Here is a 24539-nt window from a genome sequence, read left to right as displayed (position 1 = left end):
AGCCACCGGCTGGTGCAAATTCTTGTTAAGTTTGGCCTAATAATGATGGTTCTGGAGATACTTTATTCTTTCCAGTGAATGTTTCTGTTAGTAGACGCTAACAATTATTTTGAGTGACACCTGAGAGGCATTTGCTATGCCCCTGCCTCACCCTCACCCTTATGTTTGGACGAACCAGCAAATTTTACAGGGGTGCTTGTGTAGCATTCATGTATTACTCTGTGGGACTCTGAGACAGTATAATCTGTAAAGCCAAATAGGCTTAGTGAAGGATGTCCCTTGCCGTAAGAAATTAGGATCTTTGTTTCTAAGAGTTCATCTGCCCCTGCTGCTTTATTCCTCACCGGAAGCAACAGTACTGTGCTGGGGAGGTGATTATGATGTGACAAACAGGGGATTATGACTGCAGGTGAAGGACAGGCAGCAGGAGCAGATGAGATTTAGAATACCAAGACTGTGTGTATTTGCAGATGTCAGCGGCAGAGAGTAAGATACCAGAAATGAAACATACAATTATGTAGGCTGAAGGGAACGGAGATGGTTGGGTATTTCGTAAGGAATCCACCATTTAAATTCCTGTCTATCAGAAGGTTAAAAATATGATGCCGTTTTTAGAGTAACAGGAACATGAAATTGAGGGTGGGGGGTGGGAAATTTGGCCTCTGTTCTCCCCTTTCTGAAGAGATTGTCATGATGAGAGACTTTCTTTCTTACTCATCTTGTTGAATGTGCTCGTGCACACTTCTCCCTGGGACTGAGAAAAGGACCTTAAACGCATATGCTACTGGAAGATGAAATGCTTTCTGGATGTTTGTTTTCTTAACGGCTGAGTTTGAGATTCAGCTCCCTGGAACTTTGAAGAAAGGTTGTTGTGACCACTTATGATGGGGTGCTCCCTGCTCCTGGCCTCCCTCACCAGTGCCACTTACGATGGTGTGCTCCCTGCTCCCGGCCCCCCTCACCACTGCCACTTACGATGGAGTGCTCCCTGCTCCTGGCCCTCCTTCACCACAGCCACTTACGATGGGGTGCTCCCTGCTCCTGGCCTCCCTCACCACTGCCGCTTACGATGGGGTGCGCCCTGCTCCCGGCCCCCCTCACCACTGCTCTTGGTGGTTAGCTCATGTCCAGGGATCATCGGCCTTTGGGTCACTAATGATGTATTGGAACTATTTTGGTTGTAAGTGGCAGAAATCCAATCAAACTAGATTATATACACACAAAAAAGGAGAATTTGTTGGCTTAAATATACACCAGAGAACTCCAAAGGAGAGATTTGCATCTGCTGTGTCTCTTAATAGAATCCAGAAGGCAAAACAGTATCATTAATATCTTTTGTCCTTTTTGGGTTCTGCTTTTCTGTGTTGGCTTCATTTTCAGGTCACAAGGTCACAAAGATGATTGCTGGTGATTGCTAATTTGTTTAATCCTTAGAGTTTGTAACCCCAGAGCAAAGTTGGTGATTCTCTTTTGCCACATAACAAATTTCAGAAAGGGCCAGGTGCAGTGGCTCACACCTGTAATCCCAGCACTTTGGGAGGCTGAGGTGGGAGGATTGCTTGAGCCCAGAAGTTTGAGACCAGCCGGGGCAACATAGCAAGACTACCCCCCACCCCTGCCCACTCTACAAAAAATAAAAATCAGCCAGGTGTGGTGGTTCACACCTGCTGTTCCAGCTACTGGGGAGGCTGATATGGGAGAATTGGAAACTGGGAGATCGAGGCTGCAGTGAGCCATGATGGCACCTCTGCACTCCAGCCTAGACAATAGAGTGAGACCCTGTCTCAAATACGTGTGTGTGTATGTTTGTGTATGTGTGTATATATATGGTGTGTGTGTGTGTATATATATATCAGAAAGGGGTCTGATCAGCTAGTCTGCGTCCAGCCCTGCGGCAGTGATTTGGGGTCACATTACTGCCCACTCATGAGAATCGCATTGTGAGAGTAGGGTAGCAATGCCAGACAGGATGACATACAGGACAGCAAAATCAAAAATCTCCCTCTCCCTGCAGATATTTAATTACAGGCTAGGGTTTTACTCACCATAACCAAAGGCATTGGGGGTCAAACCCGTTACTGTGATTGCTGAATTGACTCCTTTGGTCCTGTGCATGTGTGCACTCACTCACACTCACCCATGTGCACATCTGTCTGTGTAGGAGATCCTTTTTATGTCTCAGAACTGCTAGTATGCCTCTCTCCATTGAGATTGGTTCGGCGACACATGGAGCTGGCCCAGCAAGAGGGTCTAACATCAGTGACTACAGCTAAGAAGAACCAGGACAGACAAAAGCTAACATTCAACCTTTCCTCTGAATCTTGGAATTGGAAAGGGCTCTAGTGACTGTCCACTCCACTTGTTTTGATTAAACAAATTGTCCTTCGGCCTTGCATCACAGCTGCTACCCTCCCAACAACCTGTCCTGTGTCTTTTTATTCTACCGTGTTAATTTGTCCCTTCGTCTACAACGAAAAGGATTTAGCATGATCTGGTATAAAATATAGAAGAGTTTTACTTTATTTGCTCATATTCGTGTCCTCTGCCGCTCCACAGCTACCAGTTGCCTACCTAGCCTCTCCACACTGTCCCAGCTTCTTGACCTCCCATTTGTTTCCTATCTTTAAGGCACTTCAATTTTCACTAGTATTATCCCCTAAAGACATAAGCAAAGGACAAGGTCAGAGCAGTCAGTTGTATTCCTTATTAGTGGCTTTGATAAGAGGCTTTGGGGGAAGAGGTTGAAACTAACAGCTATAATGAAGTTTTGGGTTCTCTAAAGATTTCATTTATCTGTGCTCTTGGTCTCCCCATTAAATGCATGTCTATTCTGTGTACCTTTGCACACGGTTTGCATAACATGTAATATCTGTTACTGAAACCTTGCAAACTTCTTAAATTGTATAGAAAAGGCTGTGAAACTTACTCTTAGGGAACATAAAAATATAGAGAACAAAGATCATAACTCCAAATATTGAGTTATACAGTTGTGAAAAAAAAATAACACAGTAAAACAAAGTTAGTTACTAGAGTAGAAAAGATATAGTTTTAATATGTATTGATATATGTCTTTTTTGCCCTCCCTCAATTTAGTAAAGATGCACTAGGTGTTAAGAATATTCTTCTTATACAGTGTATTTTAATCTAGCATTTTAGAAAACGTTTTATAAATTCGTAGATAAAAGTCCTGTCAGAATGTGACTTTTCATTTTCAGATGTTGTGAACCAGAATTCTGCATGATTTTTATGGAAATGACTATACTTTTAAAATGTAAAACTTTTAATAAAACAAAACAAACTTAAAGCCCTCAAACCTTTTCTTGGTAGTCCTCATGCCCCCCTGTGATTCTTAAGTATACATTAACTAGTTTCAGATGTGTTTTGTTCGCTGACTCAAAATCAGCCCTTTATTTTAAGAAAAGAAATTGTGTAATTAGTACTTAATTGCTTTGGATATTTTGGGTATTTAGAGAAGAGGGTAATTCAAAGGCCAGAGAAATTAAACCTTCAGAATGTTCTTTATGCATGTGTAATTTCTTTTTAAAAAATGCCCTCTAAAGACAGGCCTGACAACTTCAAAATAAATGAAGACCTGGGTTGTTTTTGAAAATTAACATCATCTTTGGATGTGGTTTTATTGAGTTATTTAAGATAAATTGGAGAGAGGACCATTGAAGTGCTAGAAAACAAGATACTGTCTAGTTCATCTCCTTTTCAGGCAGGTGTTGTCTAAATAGCTCGCAGATGGCAGTCTTCCTTTCTTACATTTCAGGATCTTCCAAGACAGAAATAAATCTTTCCCCACCTTAAAAATATTACATTTGATCAAATTTAAATATCTGCATAATTAGGAATGGTATGTTGTCTGCTGAGACCAACTGCAACTTGGTTGACATGGGCACTTACCCTGTATCTGCAGTGATTTGAGAGGTCTTGGTCTTGTTTGCTCATTTAACTCTCTCTAGGCCAGTTGTATTGTGTGTAAATTGAAATGTTGGACTAGTAATCTCTACAATTTTACTAGTTCAGAAATGTTTCGGAGGCACCCGTTATCTAAAAATCTGTGTTTTGTGAATCTGAAGGTTAACAGGTCTGCTTTTAAGTGATAATATTCCCATATTAATTTTGATAATGAACACTTGAACTATAACATTAATGAACTTAATGGTTATGAAATATATTGGGTTTTTAAAGATATACCTTAAACCAGAAGACCCTTACTTTGTATCTAGTACAGTCACTAAGACATATATGCAGGATTTGAAGATTGCTTTGATATTGATTCTCAACCATTTGGGGAAGTCATACTAAAAGTACTGTTTCATATTATTGCCATAACCTTTTTTTCATTCTAACTAATATTATTTTTACTTTGTTCTTAATCTTTATCACTTTTTTCTTGAAGAAAACATCTTATATTACTGTTGAAGAAACAGTTTATATTACTTAAACATCTAGTTTCCACTTAGAAAATTCAAAGAATCATAAGTAACTACTTGGCTCCAATATATGCTGTTTTATAAGAGCCTGCATGAAATGTGTGATTCTCAAGGAAAACATAAATTGTAAAACTGAGTATAAAAGATATATATCTCTCTCTCTCTCTCAACAGATCAATAGCCAAAGAAAAAAGAGTTGCCCACCCAACAATGGCACCAGCCACAGATGGGGTTTTGTGGGGGAATTCCACTAAAATAATAAGGAGTGGATAGGTCCAGTGTTACTTAAAATACTTGAGGCCAGGCATGGTGGCTCACGCCTGTAATCCCGCCACTTTGGGAGGCCGAGGCAGGCAGATGATTTGAGGTCAGGAATTTAAGACCAGCTTGGCCAACATGGAGGAACCTCATCTCTACTGAAAATACCACAATTAGCCAGGCATAGTAGCATGCACCTGTAATCCCAGCTACTTGGAAGGCTGAGGCAGAAGAATCACTTGAACCCAGGAGACGAAGGTTGCGGTGAGCCAAGATTGTGCCACTGTACTCCGGCATAGGCGACAGAGCAAGACTTCATCTCAAAAAAAAAAAAAAAAAACTTGACGTCAAAGAAAAATTTTCCCATCAGTATTAAGGAAAGAGATGCTGTCTTTTTTACACAGTTGAGATGAACCTCAGATGAACATGTAGCACAGACAGTTGGGACCCAGGAAGAAAGATAACAGTGAGAGTTATCCAATAAAACCTTGAACTTGGAGCCTAGTTGGTGCCTTTGTGCCTCGTTGATATGTAGGAAATTAAATTAAGAAAGGAAATTATTGTCTATCCAGATAGGATTTGTAAAGACATGGATACTGGTAAACATGCACTTGTATTTTACTCATTCATCTTTTGGGGGCATTAAGTGTCCTGGGGCCTAGAACAGATGAACAAGGCCACCTGTTTCAAAATGCTGTTTCCTACCCTGGTACCATCATTTTGTCTGAACTTTGCCAAGTTGTTACCTCGTCCTTTCTTAGATTTAGGATGAAGGAAGCAAGCCAAAGGTTGAAACAGAGGAGCTAGGGCAGTGAGAGTTTAGTAAATAAATTAAAGGAAGAAGATGCCCAATACATAGTATTTTAGATGTTTGGGATAACCTCTTTACTATTAAAAAAAAAAAATGGAAATCTGATATCACCAATGGTGACACAGACTTCCAGATGCTATCCTTTGGCTACAATGATTATTGAATCAGCTTCATGTTGAGAGAGAAAGAGTGAGAGGGAGGGAGAGAGACAGGGGTGTGTGTATGTGAGAGAGAGAAAGAGACAGAGCGAGCCAGTTGTAGTTTAAGTTCACCACAAAAAGATGGGAAGGATCCCCAGCCACACTTGATGTTTTGTGTTTCGGTTTTGGGGTTCGGTATTGTTAATTTTCATATTAAGTCAGTCATGCAGTTTAAATTGTAGATATCATGTTAGTAATTTTGGTGCAGTGAACAGGAGTGCAGCATCTGTCTTTTAAAGGGATTTTTGTGTGTGTGTGCATTTAGATTGCTTGGTGACCTTTGAAATTTTGTTTTGCACTATTATCAGAAACACAATCATTTTTCTTTCTGAAACAGATTTTAACATCTGCAAAGGTTGATGAAACTAGGAGAGTTTTAATGAAATCTTAATCTATCTTTTTTAATGTCACCATTGCTTTTAAAACTGTTCATCAGCTACCAGAAACATCAGCTCAAGGCACTGGAGTTGATTTTAATAAATGCCTTTTCTATTAAATATTCTCATTGTGGTCAGAGTATAGTTACAGAACAGAAACTTGTCCAGTCTTGTTCATCTACAGCTCACTTTCCAAATTCTCTTGTTTTTAAAGTCATATTATTTCAATCTGTATTTCGTTATCTCAATAGTTAACTTGAGATTTTTTATATTTCAAGGAGGGGAGGTTGTTCTGAATACTGGCACCAATCCTTCAAAATCTAGACAGTTTAAGGATATTGACTTTTAACAAAATTTAACTTAAATGTCTACTTTAAATATGTGTCTTGTCATTAAAAGGTTATTTACATTTAAAATGCTGACCTTTCAAGATGTGCACAAGAGTGTTCTAAAACAGAGTTTCTGAACATTGGCCATGAAACCACTGTCTTGGGCTGACAAATGGATTGGAAATAAGCTACCCAACACTGGGAATGGGCCATTAATTTTAATCAAAGGTGATGCAGGAAGGCGAATGGGATGCATGACAATGTCAACAGCCCAGTAGGTGTTAAGAGACCACACAGCCTTCCTTGTTACTTGGTCGGGCCATTAGTTGAGGTTGGGTGAAGACAGAAAGCCATGTCTGGAATTGAATGACCAGGTCACTCCAAAATCTAATGGAGAACTCCCCATTTCAGAAATCACATTGTAATGCCATTAGAAGTCAAGGACAGCATTTAGAAAATATTGGTGGATTTTTTTTTTTTTTTTAAACAATCACCTTTCTGGTTTTTCCCAACTTTGTCAAGCTTCCTGTTTTCCTGCCTTCTTTCCTTCTGAATAGATCATTGATATTTACAGGGGAACAAGAAATCGAACTGACTTAGGAAAAAAAATCTCAAAGCCTATTTACTTTTCAGAATTACATATTGTTATAAAACTCAGGTAAATGCCAGAAACAATAGCATACCAAAGGAATTAAGCAGGATAACTAATTCTTTATGGCGATCTCATGGTCCTTGTCTCTTTCTTGTGTGTGGGAATAGTTTCACTAATTGAAACTAAACTTTTGTAATTGCTTTATTGAAAGCATTTTTTCATCCTTGTAGAGGCCACTGTGCTTGGCCCTTGACTATAAATTGTCCATACTAGCTGATAACATTTGTAATTTTCACAGCAGTGAAAGCCTGTATTTTAAATCAGTGAGTGTATTACTTTATTTTGAGTACTTTCAATTACAAAAAAGGTAGTATATGACAGCTTGAATTCGTGATGTTTATAATAACAAAAAATGCAGAAAAAATAATGAAAGAAGCATATCTGAAGCATATTTACGCTTCAGGGTTGTTAAGAAAGTTCATTTATTCTGACACAGCACTGCATGCATAAGAAAGATCTGTATGACTACAGTAGTAGTTTTTATACATATTTAAGAAATAAAAACAAATATATTCCTATCTTGTTAATTGAATAGTGTTGTAAGTAAATAGCATTTGTTCTTCCTGTAGATGAAGATCAGCTCCGTGCAAAGGGTTATGACAAAACACCAGACTTTATTTTACAAGTACCAGTTGGTAAGTTCTTCACCTCTGTTATGCGTTTGTTTTTAGAGAAAAGGGATGTATTTTTTAATGTCTTTACGTTAATATGAGCTTTATAATATTAAAAATGGGTGAATAATTAGAAAATATTATTTTTAAATGGCAGAAAACAATAGGTTCAGAAGAAATCTGTCTTAAAATCTTTTGCATATATTATAAACATGTTTTCTAAAGATATTTTGGTTGTCATTTTCAACTTATTTCTCTAAATTTCCAATTCCTTAAACACAGATCTGTTGAAAAGCCAGACTCATTTTGGTCTGCTTGGCATGTCACTTGTCGAGTTATACAGGCAGTCTGAGAACTAGGAAAGGGAGTTTTGAAGAATATAATGAAAATCAAAGGAATATGATTGTCACATAAATGTTCTTTGTAATGAACATATACAGTGTGTTGTTTTGTAATTACATTTATAAATGATGGTAAGAGCTAAGCCTGTGCTCATTAATGTGAAGCTTAGAGAGGCCTGTGCAGAGTTGAGAATTTTCAATCTTCCCTTGCCTTCTCCGTATATTAGTAATGCTTTGTCCCTTAGCTGTAGAAGGACACATAATTCACTGGATTGAAAGCAAAGCCTCATTTGGTGATGAATGCAGCCACCACGCCTACCTGCATGACCAGTTCTGGAGCTACTGGAATAGGTAAGGTCTCATTATTTTTCTTTTAAGATAAACGATACTCAGCTGAAATCTCATTAGAAAAAAATATTTTGTTTAGCTGGTAAAAATGCTAGTAGCCTTTGTTTCTAGTAAATACAGAGTTTTGATTAATGTATTCATTTCAGATAATTTAAACTTCTCCGCTTTCATAATGTTGCTTCATTTTTTAAAACTAAAAATCTCTGCATAAGGTCAAAATTAGTATATATTCCATTTTTCATTCATTTTACAATAATATTGGTGTCACTTAAAATGCAGATAATAAGGTGTGGTATATATTACAATATTGACACTGAACTTTTATCCTTTTGATGTGAAATTTATGCTTACTGTCAGACCTTAAAATAATTTATCCTCAGCTCTCTGAGAAAACTATCCAAACGATATGAAAGATGGAAATGATACACCTTCCAAGAATAGAGAGTAGTTTACCTACCAACTCATATTAACATTCCCGAAGACACGGAAATCTCAGCATTAAGAAAGGAGTGGGGGGCTCTTATTTTACTGATTATCTACCTTATGCCCAGGAAGTTACTTTTATCCCCATTTTACAGATAACTAAGCTGATACTCAGAGAAAATGATGTGCTATAGTGCTAGTTATCATGGATCTGCTTTTATCTCTGACTCCCAAATCTGTGTGATTTCTAGCACAACCCTATTGTCATTTACAATGCAACCATCCAAACTTTGGCTTTTTCTATTATTGCAGTCCCAAGTGTTCACACTACACATTTTTTTTCCCCCTTAGAACAGGAATGCCGGCCAACAGTAAGAATACAATAATAAAATGACATTGACTCAGATCCTTAAGGAATGAGACAGTAGCATCCGTGGGTAATAGCCTTGTCCTAGGGTAAAAACAGTGACCAGCTACAGAATTTGGCATTATATTGTTACTCAGTTTTACAAAAGGCCAGTGGACCTCGCCTGTGGCAGCTGTGCTAACCTAAGCCCACTTCTTGCCATGGTAACAATGATCATGACAAAATGCTGAATGTAATGGCTTTCTTGATTTTCTTGTGTAATTGTGCGTGGCCTCCGAGCTTTACTTTACAGGGATGGAGGAGGAAAGTGCAAAATGTTTTAGAAATCAATGCTGGTTCAGCGTTTCCTGTCTTTTATTCAGCCATTATTCAAATTAGCAGTAATGTGGCAAATTGAATTTTAGATTTTTAGCAATTTTATGATGAGTTTGAAATAGTAAAGAAAGCATCATTTTTGGTAGTGCAGGGAAAGCAATGACAAGAAAACCAAATTGCATAAGTTTAGGTTGCTAAAGTATTAAAAAAGGAAAACTGATAAGCGCAATCAGTAGGCAGGTAGACTGTTTCCCCAGCTTTGGTACTGGTCATTTCTTTTCTAAGGAACAATTGCAAACTAAATCCCAAATACTAGAGCTTACTTCAAAATTCCAAACTATTATCTTTATTCTAAAGCAACTCAATTATTTATTGAGTACCTACTGTGTATTTAACATTCACCATTTAGAGGCTGATAAATAATCTAGTCACCTGGATGATAGATTTACGGATTATTGACATGCCTGGAGGATGTCTGAGTGATAGATAATTTAATACAATTTCCTTTGGATTTTATATTACTTTGTTGCGTTCTACTTTTTCCCTTCTGGTGATGTTTTACTTAGACTACTATTGATTTACATTCCCTGAGCACATTGTTTGAATATATACTGGCTAAGTGAGCATAATTCATTTTGGGCACGATGTGTGTGATATGGGAATGCTAGCCTTGGTTTTAAATGGTCCAGATCATTTAAGGAGTAAATGTCACAAAAGTCACTGATGTTACCAAATGTCTGCAGAGAGGCCAAGAAATGCAAGTTCAAAAAGGAACATTTAGTGCCCAGGTTTAAAATGGAACTTTGGGGCATTTACTTGTATATAAAATTTGTAATATATGATAATGATATATAAGCTTACCGGTGAGGGAGTATTTTGACAGAAGGAGAACTTACCCCATTTGTGAATGTATGGGATCCTCCTCTTCTCGTATTTTGCCTCAACACAACTCATATACGTGAGCAATTGCTAAAGTTCTTCAGCATATAACTATAGCAGATTCTGAAGTTCTTTACAATTGGAAGAAATTCTCTCTCACCTGTAGGTAGCCTTTCAAGGAGGCTATTGGTTAGAATTTGGGCTTTTTGCTTTATTCAAGTGATAAGCGGCTAGTTTATATAAAAACTAATATTACCTAATTGTCATACTATTTTCAGATTAAAGATTGGATTTTACAATAAGACTGTTCAATTACTTTTTATAGACTAACGCTTTTTTTTTTTTGAGACGGAGACTTACTCTGTCACCCAGGCTGGAGTGCAGTGGCACGATCTCAGCTCACTGAAATCTTCACCTCCTGGGTTCAAGCGATTCTCCTGCCTCAGCTTCCCAAGTAGCTGGGATTACAGGTGCCCGCCACCACGCCCAGCTAATTTTTGTGTTTTTAGTAGAGATGGGGTTTCACCATGTTTGCCAGGCTGGTCTCGAACTCCTGACCTCATGATCCACCTGCCTTGGCCTCCCAAAGTGCTGGGATCACAGGCGTGAGCCACCGCACCCGGCCTAGACTAATGCTTTTGTGTAAATCCATTTCCCATGCAAATAACTACAGAGCCACCAATTTTTAGATTAACATTTCTGTAAGAGTTTTCTTTTGTAGTAAATTGATATTCTTACTCAGCTTAACTAACGTTGAAAACATTTAAATTTTACAATGTAGTCATCTTCCCCAAAGTCAGAGCTATTGAGTAAAGAACATAAGCAGCCATTCCTACAAGCACATCCCCATCCCAAGTCCCAGGTATGAACCTTGGTTAAACAACTACTCAAAACTCTCTACTTCTACAGAGTTAAAGCAGACAAAGAATGCCTCTGAGAAGCATTTGGACCATAAATACAGGCCCAAATTCTATAAGGCTACCAGAAAATACATTTACTTATGAAATCAACACACAAAAAGTCTTCTTATCCTATTTCTCTAATCAAAAGGTGAGTTCTTTGACAATTTGGCCTCTATTACTAAGTATACTTTTATACTGAGAGGATGACTTGTAAAGAGAGAAACCAATACTACCAGTCTAAGATCAGGTTACATATATGTTCTCTAACATGTGGCCTTTCAAAGAGGCAGGGACAGACACCTTGTCCTCACTTTTGGTGGGTCAGTTTGAATGAAAATATTGAGTGACCTTAATGACAGAGAAAGGACCATATGCTATAAAGCACACGAACAATTACCAACAACCACTGATCAAGAACATGCAAATTGCAGCTGCAAGTTTCAACCCCTCCATCTGCCATTCCAGTCACATTCTGGCACGCTCTCATTAGAGACATCTCTTTACAACCAAAGTGCACTTTGTTGATATACCTCTCTGCTTCTCTCAAAGAAAATCTAAGCTTCTTAGCTGGAACATGGGGCAAAATTTGGTTTTTCAATTTAGTGATCCTTGAAGTAATGGGAGGAATATTGGGTTTGAATCCAGAGTATGCCACTTTCTGGTCCCATGACTGGGAACAATTGGCTGTATTTTCTCCTCAATAAAATGGACTGAATAAAACTTTTTTTGCCCTCTTACTCTGAAGATCAGTTATTTAATATATACAAAGCACTTTCACAGTGCCTGGCAGTCAAAAAAATATTAGTTCCCCTCTGTCTCTTTTTCTGTATGCCACTGATGAAGTTTAGAGGTCTTCCGATTAGACGTTTTTAATTGCCTTCTTTGCCACATAAACTAGTCAGCTAATTTCAGCACTCAGCTTGGCTGAGAGAAACCTTCCTGCATTTCAGGATTGGGTTGGGTGCGCCTCCTGTGTTTTGCTAATAATTTCATAACATCTATCAAACATTGTCATTGCTTGCTTATTTGTCAACCTCCTCCAATTAATACTGAGTTCTATCTTATCTACTGGTTTTATCCATCTTTGGTTGCCCAGAATCTGGCACATAGTAGGTGATAGTAGATATTTATTGATTGTATTTACTGATGTCTGACGACAATAATGGTTTGAATCAGCCTTTGAGGAATTTGTCAGGCATTGTGACATTAAGCCATGATACAATCAAATTTTTTTCTTTGAGAATTCAACTCGAAGGATAGTGAGGAAAATGCCTAATTTTTCTGAAAAACTTTTACAGACTTTTCAAATGTATAGGCTTTTGCAGTCCTGTTTCATGAAATAGAGCATAAATGTATTTAACATAAGGAATTTTAAAAATAGAAAATAACTGAGAACTAAATGACAAATTCACTTTATAAAGGTTTTTAGATAAATATTTATAATCTTATGTTGGTCGGTTGCTTTCCCAAAACTTCAGAGAGTTCTCTCATTTGAAATTTGACATAGAATACCTTGAGAATTCTAAGCAGAGGATAATCTCTACTTTCTTTAAGGGCTGCATGAAACTGGGCCTGGAGCAAGAGTACAAATGGAGCCTTATATACTATGTGTCTAAATATGTAAAGTTACATATTAAGTTAACAGACCTTAAATAAAATATATTCTATTCTGTGTGAAGAGCTGAAAGTTCAGATTTGCATAAGAATTCCTAGATTCCTTGGATTTGCAGGCTACGTGTGTCAGTGCAGGGAGCGGTGGTCCCACTGCACAGCCTGCCTTCCTTTTCTTCCCACCCTCAGCTCCATCCTACACCTGGAAAGGTGTCAAGCACACACCAGGTCTGCATATCCAAGCTCCATGTACATTCCCGTAAGCTACGGCTCTCAGGCCAGAGTTGCACACTCTGGTAGTCTGCCCTCTTATCAGGTGAATGAACCTGAGAGAAAGGGCCATCCAGGCCCTGGGAGTGGCCTCAGGGCTATAAGATCAGGAAGTTCTGAGGTCACTGATACCTGGAAGGTGGCCTAGAAAGTGGTTGAGGGAACAGGCATCAGGTGGGGATGTTCCCTTGGCCCCATAAACTCCTTACTCCATGGATTCAGATATAACTAGACAGTGGCTAGAGCAGAGTTACCTAAAGCTTGGGTTCAGGACATGGACCTCTCTTGATTGGCTGTAAAGGACAGTAGTAAAGGAAGCAGGTGCATAGATCTTTCAAAGCCATTTCTTGTTCTGGTGTTAGGATAGGAGGGGAGATGAGCACCGGAGGAAATATGATCTTGATCACATGTATGTACCACGGAAACGATTAAGAGCTGAGTTCTATCTGTCAGATTTTTGAAGCTTTGGCTCCAGAGAGTCTGCTCTCCTGAAGGGAATGCTAAGCTAATACCTTCTGCCACAGAATTGATTTGACTTTAGTTCATACCTCTAAGTATTTTTTAAAGATCAGTTATTTACTCAATGGTCTGGCAATTGCTTTCTCTGGTTTGTGATAGCCTGAGAGGAGAGGCATTTAGAATGGGAATGCCAACCAGTTAGAGTTAAGGAAGGTATTTTTCAGAGCATGGCCAAAGTTTTTCCTGTATTAAGATACTTTGAGGAACCCTGCAATTAGCCAAATCACAGATTTCCAGTTATTTCGGTCTTGTTAAAAACAAGGCTGATCACATCTGTCTTAAGTTGGAGTATGTGCCTCAGCAATAGAAGCTCTTGCAAACCTTCAATTACAGCAGCCTCAGAAGCAGCACTGCTGCCATATACTATCAAGTAGCAACAACAAGCGACAGATTGACTAATAATTAGCAAATGCTCTGGAGAGGGCTTCGATAAAGGTGAAAGATAATATTTTGCTTTTTCCATCTCTTAAAATTGAGTTGGTTTTGAGATATTGATGTCCCATTGTTTCAGACAGATACTTGACACTGTTGTTAGCTGGAGTAACCTCAAAATATTTTGTCAGAGTGAGGGAAGTGTTTTCTGTATATAGAGTACTTTGATAAAAATGACTTCTCATAATGGTTATAATGGTTAAGTATCATTTTTTCAGCATGCAGAATGTGAATAACAAGACTTTTCTAAGTGAGGAATTCATGTTTTCTGCCATCATTCATTGATTTTAACAAAACTGAGCAAAGAATAGAAATGTTATCTTAGGCCTTTAGAGTGATATTCGTAATAAGGAGAAAATTGTTGAGAAACTAGAATGACTTACATCAAAGAAAACAGATCTATAAAGGAATGGCAAGGAATTATAGTGTCTCCGGCTAGAAAGACATCTAAATGATTACTCTTTTCAAGCATATGTAAGATTTTTACAAGAGTGGTATATTGACCAGTTTCACAAATCCAGGCGACCAGAAAATTCTTACGAGGATGACTTCCCATTGACACACACTATGACAAAGTTAATCTGAGTCATGTCTAGCTCAGAAATGTTACCCCAAGCCAAACCAACAAGCAAAGGATTGAGTGGCCATTGTCGGAATGGAAACACAGCATTATGATCATCCAGAGAGGGTAAGGGAAAAATAAAGAGAGTTTACCAATAGGAAGTGAAGTTGGGAGCACAGTTCGTGTCAAGAACCCAAGAACACGGAGTCCATTTCTGAGGGTAAGTCTAGAATAATGGAGATCAGGTCAAAATTGATACTAAAAAGGCTTGGAGTCTAGCATAATAATTCTCCAACTTTACTGTGTGTTAAAATCACATGGGGGTTGTTTTTAAAATATTGATATTGGCTTTACCCTTAGAGAGCTAGTTTAATTGGTATGCAATGCAGCCTGTACTCTGGGAATTTGTTTTGTTCTCGTTGAAAACTATGAGATTAATCTGTATCTAACATTGAAGTCAGACTCCTCTTTACCTAGCCTCAACTTGCTAGCTAGCCTTAGCATTCCTAGCTTATCTGCTTCCAAACAGTCTTGATGAAATAGTTGCTTTATGAAGAAATACAGGTCCAGGTCAGCAAACATTTACAGGCACTGTGTTAGTCAGTAGAGAGTCAGCCCCTGCCTTTGAGGGGTTAACAGTGAGAACTGAGCAGTAAACTACAGAGGCAGCACCTGAACCCAGGTCTCTCTGTGAACCCCACACCTATGCTCTTTCTACTCTATCGGGCAGCTTCATATCTTTCATGGGGATAAATATGTTGGAAGAGTTTACTTACTCTGTCAGTTAATGGGCTTGCTAAGCTAAAACTAAAACCCTCTCCAGCATACAAGTTTTAGATATTCACCTTCATGTGGTTGGAGAAAATGGACCATTTGTTCTCTGTTCTTCAAGAGCCTATATTCTGTATTTTAAGAAACAACTTTATTGAGGTATAACTGACACAGAATAAACTCATATTTAAAGAGAACAATTTAATGTTTTGTATAAACCTATAAAAGTATCACCATGATAGAGATAGTGAGCATACTTACCACCCCTAGGTTTCCAGATGCCCCTTTATAATCCACCTTCCTAATCCCTTCAATTCTCCCTGCACCCTTGTACCCACTGATCTGCTTTCTGTGACTGTTGATTAGTTTGCTTCTTTTACTATTTTATGTAAATAGAACTATGCAGCATGCACTCTTTTTTGTCTAGCCTTTTTCACTCAGCATAATTATTTCAGGATAATGTACATTGAATATATCAATGGTTCGTCTTTTTATTGCTGAGAGGCATTAAGTTGCATGACCGTTCCACTGTTTATTTATCCATTCACCTGTTGATGGACATTGGGCTTATTTTTAGTTCTGGCTATTACTAATAAAGCTGATCTGAACAGTTTTGTAAAATGTTAACATGATTTCATTACTCTTGGGTAAAGATGTAATGTAATTTCATACCTGGGAGTGAAACGACTGGGCCATATGGTGGGAATATTTTTACCTTTTTACAAAATGAGTAAACTCTTTTCTGAAGTGGTTTTACCATTTTATATTCCCGCCAGCAGCTTACGATAGTTCCAGCTGCTTCCCATCTTCCTCATCACTTGGAATGGTCAGCCTTTTAACCCAAGGCTTTCTAATAGTTGTGTAAAAATGTGTTCATGTGATTTTTTAATTTGCATTTTTCTAATGATAAATTATATTGAGAATCTTTTCATATGTTTATTTGCTACCTGTTTTCCCTGGAAAAGTTTCTCTTGAAATCTTCGCTTCATTAGTTAATTGAGTTGTTTTCTTATTATTGAGTTTTGGGTAGGGCATTTTTATTTTACATTTTAGTATTCTGGATATAAGTTTCTTGCCTGCAGAAATGGTTCTAGAACCCTTTTTTGAGAAGACTCTCTTTTCTCCACCTAAATTACCTTTGTACATTTGTCAAAAATCAGTTGTTCATATATGTATGGGCCTGTTTCTGTATTCTTTATTTGTTCCATCATCGGTTTGTCTAGACCAATTCAACACTGTTTTAATTACTGTAACATTATAATTTTGAAAACAGATAGTAGGTCCTCCAATTTTGTGATTCTTTTCAAAGTTATTTTTTGCTATTCAAGATCTTTTTTACCATATGAATTTTAGAGTCAGTTTATTAATTCCTATAAAAGCCTGCTGGGATTTAGATTGGGATTACATTGAATTTACAGATCAATTTGGGAAGAATTAACATCTTAATATTATTGAGTCTTCTGACCCATGAACCTGGCATCTCTCCATTTATTTAGGTCTTTTAACATTTTTCTCAGAAATTGTTCTGTAGTTTTCAGTGCACAAATCTCACATTTTTTTGGAGATGATATCTAAGTATTGATTGAATAATGGCTATGTAAATACTTTATAGTTCTTAATAATATTAGTAATGATAGTTTTATTTGTTTCCATTTGTTCATTGCTACTATAGAGGAATACAGTTGATTTTGTATTTTGATTTTCTGTACGGCAACCTTATAAAACCCATTTATTAATAGTTTACCTAATTGGTGGATGTGATAGAATTTTCTACATAGGCAACTATGTTGTTTGTGAAGACCATTTTACTTCATTTTCAATTTGTATGCCTTTTTTTTCAATTTGTATGCCTTTTCTTTTTTTTCACAAAAGTGAATGGTAAGAGTGGACATTGTTGCCCCGCTGCTGATTTTAGAAGAAAGATTTTAGATCTTTCACCGTTAAGAATGATGGTAGGGGTGAGCACAAGGGACTTATGCCTGTAATCCCAGCACTTTGGGAGACCAATGCAGGCCAGGGCTCAAGACCAGCCTGGGCAACATAGTGAGACCCTGTTTCTATTAAATAAATAAATAAATAAATAACCAGGCATGGTGGCACACACTTGTAGTCCTAGCTACTCAGAAGTCTGAGATGGGAGGATCACTTCAGCCCAGGAATTCAAGGCTGCAGGGAGCCATGATCATGCCACTGCACACTAACCTGGGCAGTAGAGTGAGACTCTGTCTCTAAAATAAATATAAAAGAATGATGTTAGCTATAGGTTTTTGTAGATGCCCTTTATCAGGCTGAAGAAACTCCCTTCTAGTCCTAGTTTGTTGCAAGTTTTTATCAAAAATTGGTGTTGGATTTTTGTCAAATGCTGTTTCTGCATCTATTACGACAATCATATAGGTTTCTTAAATTAGTCAATATAGTGAATTATAGTGATTGATTTTTTAATGTTATACCAACCTTGCTTTCCTGAGATAAACTCCATTTGATTATGAAGCAATACACTTTTCATATTTTGCTGAATTTGATTTGTTAAAATCTGTTAGGAATTTTTACATCTATGTTTATGAGTGATACAAGTTCATGTTTTATTTTTCCTTCTAAAGTATTTATCTGGTATTGGTATTAGAGTAATGCTGGCCTCTTAGTAAGAGTTGGGGGGCATTCCCTCCTCTTTAGTATTTTGAAAAGTTGGCACAGAATTGCTATCATTTCTTCCTTAAATTTTTGGTAGGATTCCACAGTTAAAGCATCGGGGCCTGTGGTATTTTTTTGGTAGAAGGTTTTTAACTATAAAATCAATTTCTTAGTAGTTATAAGACATTCAGGTTATGTCTTTTTTTTCTTGAATGAGCTTTGGCACTTTGAGTCTTTCAAAGTGTTTGTCCATTTAATCTAAGTTGCAGCATATTTTGGCATAAGCTTGTTGAAAATATTCCCTTATTGTCTTTTAGTATCTGTAGAGATGATACCTTTCTAATTCCTGATATTTATAATTGTATCTTCTTTTCTACATCAGTCTGCCTAGAGGTTTATCAATTTTATTGTTCTTCTAAATGAACCAATTTTTTTTTTAATACTGATTTTCTGTTTTCTCTTTCATTGGTGTTTAATCTTATATTATTTTCTTTTTGTGTGTGTTAGTTTCTGTTTAGTTTGCTCTTCTAGTTTCCTAAGGTGGAAAACTGAAGTTGTTGATTTTAATTCATTCTTTCTTTTTTCCAGTATAAATATTTTAGTGCAATTAATTTACTTCTGAGCACTGTTGTGACTGCATCTCACAAATATTTATATATTGCATTTTCATTTTTATTTGGTTCCACCTACTTTCTACTTTTGATTTCTTCTTTGACCCACACTTACTTTGAAGTATGCTGTTTTGTTTTGAAATATTTGAGAAATTTTCAGATATCTTTCTGTTTGGTTTCTAATTTAATTCCACTGAGATCAGATAACAAATCTGAACTCTTTTAAATGTATTGAGATTTATGTTATAGCTCAGACTGTGGTTATCTCTGTAAATTTTCTATGTATACTTGAAACTTTATTCCACTTTTCTTTGGTGGGATGTCTTATAAATGTCAATTAGGTCGAACTGGTTGGTAGTGTCATTCAAGTTTTCTATATCTTTACATATATGCACTTATCAGTACTCTTCTGAATACTTGAGGGCGACCTACTTAGGTCCCTGGAATTCTCTTTTTCTCTCTGGGCAGCTTTCCCCTGCTGATATTTTGCCCTTCAAACTCTAGTTGCCTTGGCTTTCCCATTCTCCTAGGTACAATTCCTCAACTCAGGGATACTGCTGGGCTTCGCCTGGGCTCACCATTTGGACGTCACAGCTTGGAAACTCTAGGAAGCTGGGCCAATCAAATGGCTTGCTCTATGTAATCCCATCACTCTGGGATTACAGTTCTTCATTGCTTGATGTCTAGTGTTTAAAAACTGTTATGTCATCTATTTTGTTTTTTAACTTTGAACAGAGAGCTAATCCAGTCTTTGTTACCCTAATTTGGTTCCAAGCAGGAGACTTTCAATTATGATTTTAACACATAGTTTAGCAGATTGGTGTAAACCAGTTTGTCTTGTTTAAAATTAACCTTGTAATCTTAACTTTTGTATCTTTATTAAGTCCACTTAACTTATAGACTTCATTGTCATCGTGAACGAGAGTACTGTGCAGTCCTTCAGGTTACTTTCTTTTGAGATCTCTCTCTCTCTCTCTCTCTCTCTCTCTCTCTCTCTCTGTCTCTCTCAGACATCCATATATTCTACCTCTCTTTCCCTCAGGCTTCTGAGAGTTGGAATGGGATTTTTCATTTATGACTTTATGCCCAGCAAAAGGGAAGTCTTTAATATGTTCAAGGCCAAGGATTATAATAAGCATATGGTTGTTAGAAAGCAGCTTTCTTTGGTTATCTACTGGTAGCACTCAGGGCTTCTTATGCCTCTTGGATTAAAATAAAGCAGGCCATATTTTGGTGAGACAGAGCCCTGTTCCCAGCAGCTATGCCTTTTCATTTCCTCTGCCTTTAAGGAACACATGTTCCCATTTCCAAGCATCTTCTGCTGTTTGATATCATTCAAGTATCTCCTGAAATGGATGATATATAAGTGATGAGGCTACATTGCCCGGTTTGCCTGTGCTCATTCTCTTCTCACATATGTGGAATATGGAAAATGAGTCATGAATGCAATTTGCGTGTCTCATACTCTTCTCATAGAACAGAAATCTTCATGGATACATAATGACAATGGTAAACGTTCTTTCATTCTAATTTCTAATTGATTCTGGAAGTCAAATTCTTATAAATTCTTATAAAAATTAAATTTCTCCCATGAATTCCCTTTATTCAGTAACACAAGTCAATTACATTCACTTGTGTGGTTTTTTTTTTTCTCTCCTTCTTACATTCTACCAGTCTACTCTTAAGATCTGTGTGAATACCATTCTCTTAGTTTTCTTCCTTTTCTATCTGAATCCCTGAGATTGAGATATTTTTTGTGTTTTGGTCACCTTTTCTCACACAGGATTGTACTAGCAAATTGTCTTGTTAACCCTTTCCTGCTTCTCTTTATATATTCCCTTTTGCTATTTCCTTCCCATTTGTTGCTGGCAGCTTGCTAACCATTACCACCACCTCCCATTTTAAATTTAGTCTTGTAGCATTCCTGGTATTTCATTCCAAGTGATCATAAGTTAAAAACTAAAGCCAATTTTTTTTTTATTTAGTAAAAAGGATTTTTTTTAGAATTCATAGAGCTCATCAACTCATATAAATAGGAGGCTATCTTAGTCATCTTTGATGACCAGCTGTGATATTTTAAGAGTACTCCATATTGATTAAGAAGGTATTAAAAATGAAGTCATTGGTTGTGTGCTAATGGTAGATATATAAAGCCATATTGAACTCAACACTAGATTAAAATATTTGATGAGCCCCAATTACCTTTCATTGGTTTAATGTGAAGTGACTATTTTTTACTACTTCATATTTCTTTTATTTTTTTTTATTTTATTTTAGAGACAAGGCTTCACTTTGTCACCCAGGCTAGAATGAAGTGGTGCAGTCATAGCTCACTGCAACCTTGAACTCCTGGTCTCAGGCGATCCTCCCACCTCTGTCTCCCAAAGTGCTGGGACTACAGGCGTGGGCCACCATGCCTGGCCTGCCATATTCCTAATGCAAACTGGCCCATCAGTAGTGGCATAGATATACAAATTCAGCTGATGTTTAATAAGTTACTTCTATGTAGAAATAGCATATTATGTATTTCAGAGCATACAAAGGTGAGCAAAACTTAATCTTGCCTTCAGTGAATTTAATTCAAACTAATAGGGAAACAAACATGTACATAGATCATAATAATAGCTAACACCGAGCACCAGTTAGTTATGTTCAAGGAGCTGGTTTAAGCACTTACATGTATTTTCCACTCTAATCCACATAACAATCCTATGAGGTAAATGCTAGTATTTTATCTCCATTTCATATGAGAAAGTTGAGCTATGAAGAGGTTAAGTGCCCAAATCAAGGCCACAGAGCTAGAAAGCCAGTGGAGTTTTTTGAATAGAAGAGTGACATGATTAGGACCTAACTTTAGGATGGATCATCTGGTAGCAGTGCTTAGATTGAGTAGAAACAGGAATTTAGAAATAGGGACACTATTGCTATTAGTCACCCATATTGAAATAATCCATTAATTCCCAAATTATAGTGGTAGCAGTGGAAATGGAAGGGGACCATATAGACTTACAGAGATTATAGAGGCAGGATTCACAGAATTTGTCAAGTAATGCCAACATTCAATACATCAGTAAAAGTGTCGTTGTATTAAGTGGTTTAGAACAGAGATAACTTTGAGGTTTTAATATTGGTGGTGGCAAAATAATGATGCTATTAAAGAATTGGGAATAGAAAATAATGTAGGTTAGCAATAACTTCAGTTGGGATGGTTAGAGATGTCCGAAGGCAACTGGGCTGTGGGATAGGAATCTGAGTGGTGGGTCAGAGACAGTCTGATTTAGGGATCATCCATAGTAGAAAGAGATTGAGTGGTTTTTCTCAGAGGGAGAGAACAGAGAAATGCCTCTTATAAATAGGGAAAGAAGATACCTGTGACATGACATCATAATAAAGTTTAAAGAACTGATTAATAATAATTACGACCCTTATAGCAAATTAAATTATTTCTAAATTTACCGACTCCCACCCTTCATCTCTTGCATTTGAACTTATAAAGTAATTTCAGTCTGGCTGCACTGAATCTGATTATTCAGGGTATTGATAGTTAACCTCACATCAGTTTCCACCATGAGTTATGTGGGTTTAGAAAGTTGTACCAAAATGTACGAACCTAGGGCTTTTAAGAATCACACTTGAAAGAAACCTTGGGAGTTGCTTTGTCAAGCAGCTAGGAAAACCATTCATGCATACCCCACACCCAGAGCTCCATCGGCAGCCCAAACATAAAGAACTGAAAGGTCATTCTTCTTCCTGCAATGTGATGGCTTGTTGACGGATTTTGACACAACAGTATAAGGCTGAAAGGGTCTGACCTTCCTGCAACACTGAGGGACTCAGGTTTGCTCAGGATACCTGACACTCATTGCATTTCTCTCTTTGCCTTCCTTCTCCTTCACAGATGAACACACTCCTCAAACACAGAGTGCTGCCTTTGATACAGAAATGTTAAATAATTTAAATAGATATAAATGATTGCTTTTTACATTTCTCTTGCCTTTTTTTTTTTCCAGTTACCATCAAGCTGAAACCCTTACTTGAAACTATTAATGCTTTTAATTAAAAAATTAAATTAGTTTTTCAAAATGACAAATGTGAATGGAGATTGTTAATAGCTGGAAAAAGAAAAACTAAACAAATGAGGAGGTCTGTATGCTATGTTATGTTTTATAGTCTATCTTTTTGATAGAAATCAATTTATTGGAATTCAGAAGTTTGAGGATTACTTCTGAAGTGCAAATTAACGTACATAAAGGTAAATTGTAGGTAAATTGAAGTAATTATCTCCTGTGTACATAATGTGTTAAAAGGTTGAAGAGTTAGGTGGAGGCAAGAGAACTATCAAGAGAATTTTCTGCCATGTATAAATTGATGTTTTATGTTAGATTTATATACTGTGAAGCGGGGCTTTGACTGGTTATCCATATTATTTTTTAATTTAGTATCATGGTGGCATGGAGATGGGAAGAAAAATGTATACTATTAATGAATTTCTGTAAATACAAAAGTAATAACCTAAATGCTTTTTTTTAAAAAAATACTCTTTTTAATGAGAAGCAGCTATTCAGAAAGATTGCCATGCTGTCTCCACAGCTAGGAAATATAAAATACGTGCAATAATATTCTCCGAGCATTTAGATCGCACTTTGCAAAGTGTGGAAAGTTTACGTATTTGTCATAATATTGGAAAAAGGAGTATTCAAGTATTTCAGTGGTATTGTTTCCAAATATGATAAGTGTCTAATAAATGAAATTAAGATTCTTTTGTCCAAGGTAAATATTTTAATGGCATACGCAAAATTAGGACTGAAATTTTGAAGTATTTGTTTTAACTCTTCACCTGTTTTCCTCATATCACTGCACTTTTCAGTAACACCCTAGACATCATACATCTTTGTTTGAATCATTTCTCTTCCTATTTTCTCCACCATTTCAAATGGTGTCATGTCACTGGGAACTAATGCCCACTATCAGCTGAGCACATTCAGCTTCTGTCTACATTACCACTAGGGTTCAGTTCCAATTTCCTGGTATTACTCATTCAGATCCGACCTCTTAGTTTGTGTGCTATGAGAACTGACAGCCCCCCATCCTGCTCTGCTTGCCCAGGGCCTAGTCACACACACTCCAGTGTGCCAAAGCGTGGCCACCCCCACACACCTTTCTGCTCAAGATTCCGTGTAACTTTTAATTGACATTTATGTCTGACATTGTAGATGTACTTCTCATTGTAGAACCTTTGTCTACATAGGAATAGTTGAAAACTGCTTTTCACTTAACTATTACATGGATTAATTTTACTTAACAATGACAGGTTTCCCTGCTGAAACTCAAGTGGACAGGTAGTTTCCTGTTTCTAACCATTCTCCATCTAACATTGCAACCCACCACCCAGCACTGTTCTCACTAGTTGCTTGAGTATACAACAAATCCATTTGAAATGACAGAGAGAGGGTTAAGTCCTGAGTACAACATAAGCTGCAGTAGAGCCCAGTATAAGGCTTTTTTTTTTCGATATATGAAACAATCTTTTTAGCGGGGTTTGTTAGCGACTTAATGTCTATACATATCTGTCCTCTAAATTCACCCCTAGCTACACAGGCATAAATTTACCCAGTTGTTTCTAATATAATGGCATTCTATATATATCTTTTCCTCAGAAAGCACAGCACAAAGTTCTGTTGTTTTGCCAGGTTCCTGGCCTTCTTTTATAAATTCTTAGTAAAATTTCTTTCCTTGGGTGAGAAAAAATATATTCTATCAATTATTTTAAAAAGCAATAATTCATTAGAGTTGATCATAAATGTCAGGAAGCAAAGACCCAGCTGAAGCATTTTTGTCACTAATCATGCTGTTTTTCTTCTAATTAGTTAATTTACATTT

General features: G+C 37.0%; 1 protein-coding gene across 7 annotated transcripts in view; it reads left to right on the top strand.

The window, feature by feature from the left end:
• The window catches only part of CDIN1 (CDAN1 interacting nuclease 1), a 250041-nt gene that overhangs the window by 119713 nt on the left and 105789 nt on the right, over positions 1 to 24539 (top strand). For 6 of the 7 annotated variants that reach the window (XR_011606171.1, XM_011760027.3, XM_011759986.2 and 3 more), the window contains 2 exons: positions 7636 to 7701; positions 8264 to 8369. Coding sequence is in view for 5 of the 7 variants with exons in the window: in XM_011760027.3 (XP_011758329.1) it covers positions 7636 to 7701; positions 8264 to 8369 (172 nt within the window). In the remaining 2 variants the exon portion in view is untranslated. Of the gene's footprint in view, positions 1 to 7635; positions 7702 to 8263; positions 8370 to 11259; positions 11401 to 24539 lie in introns of all 7 variants that reach the window. The other variant, XR_011606172.1, reaches the window with a different exon arrangement.

This window comes from Macaca nemestrina, chromosome 7 (genome assembly GCF_043159975.1).
Source record: "Macaca nemestrina isolate mMacNem1 chromosome 7, mMacNem.hap1, whole genome shotgun sequence".
Classification (NCBI taxonomy): Eukaryota; Metazoa; Chordata; class Mammalia; order Primates; family Cercopithecidae; genus Macaca; species Macaca nemestrina.
This window is presented reverse-complemented; position numbering and strand designations above follow the sequence as displayed.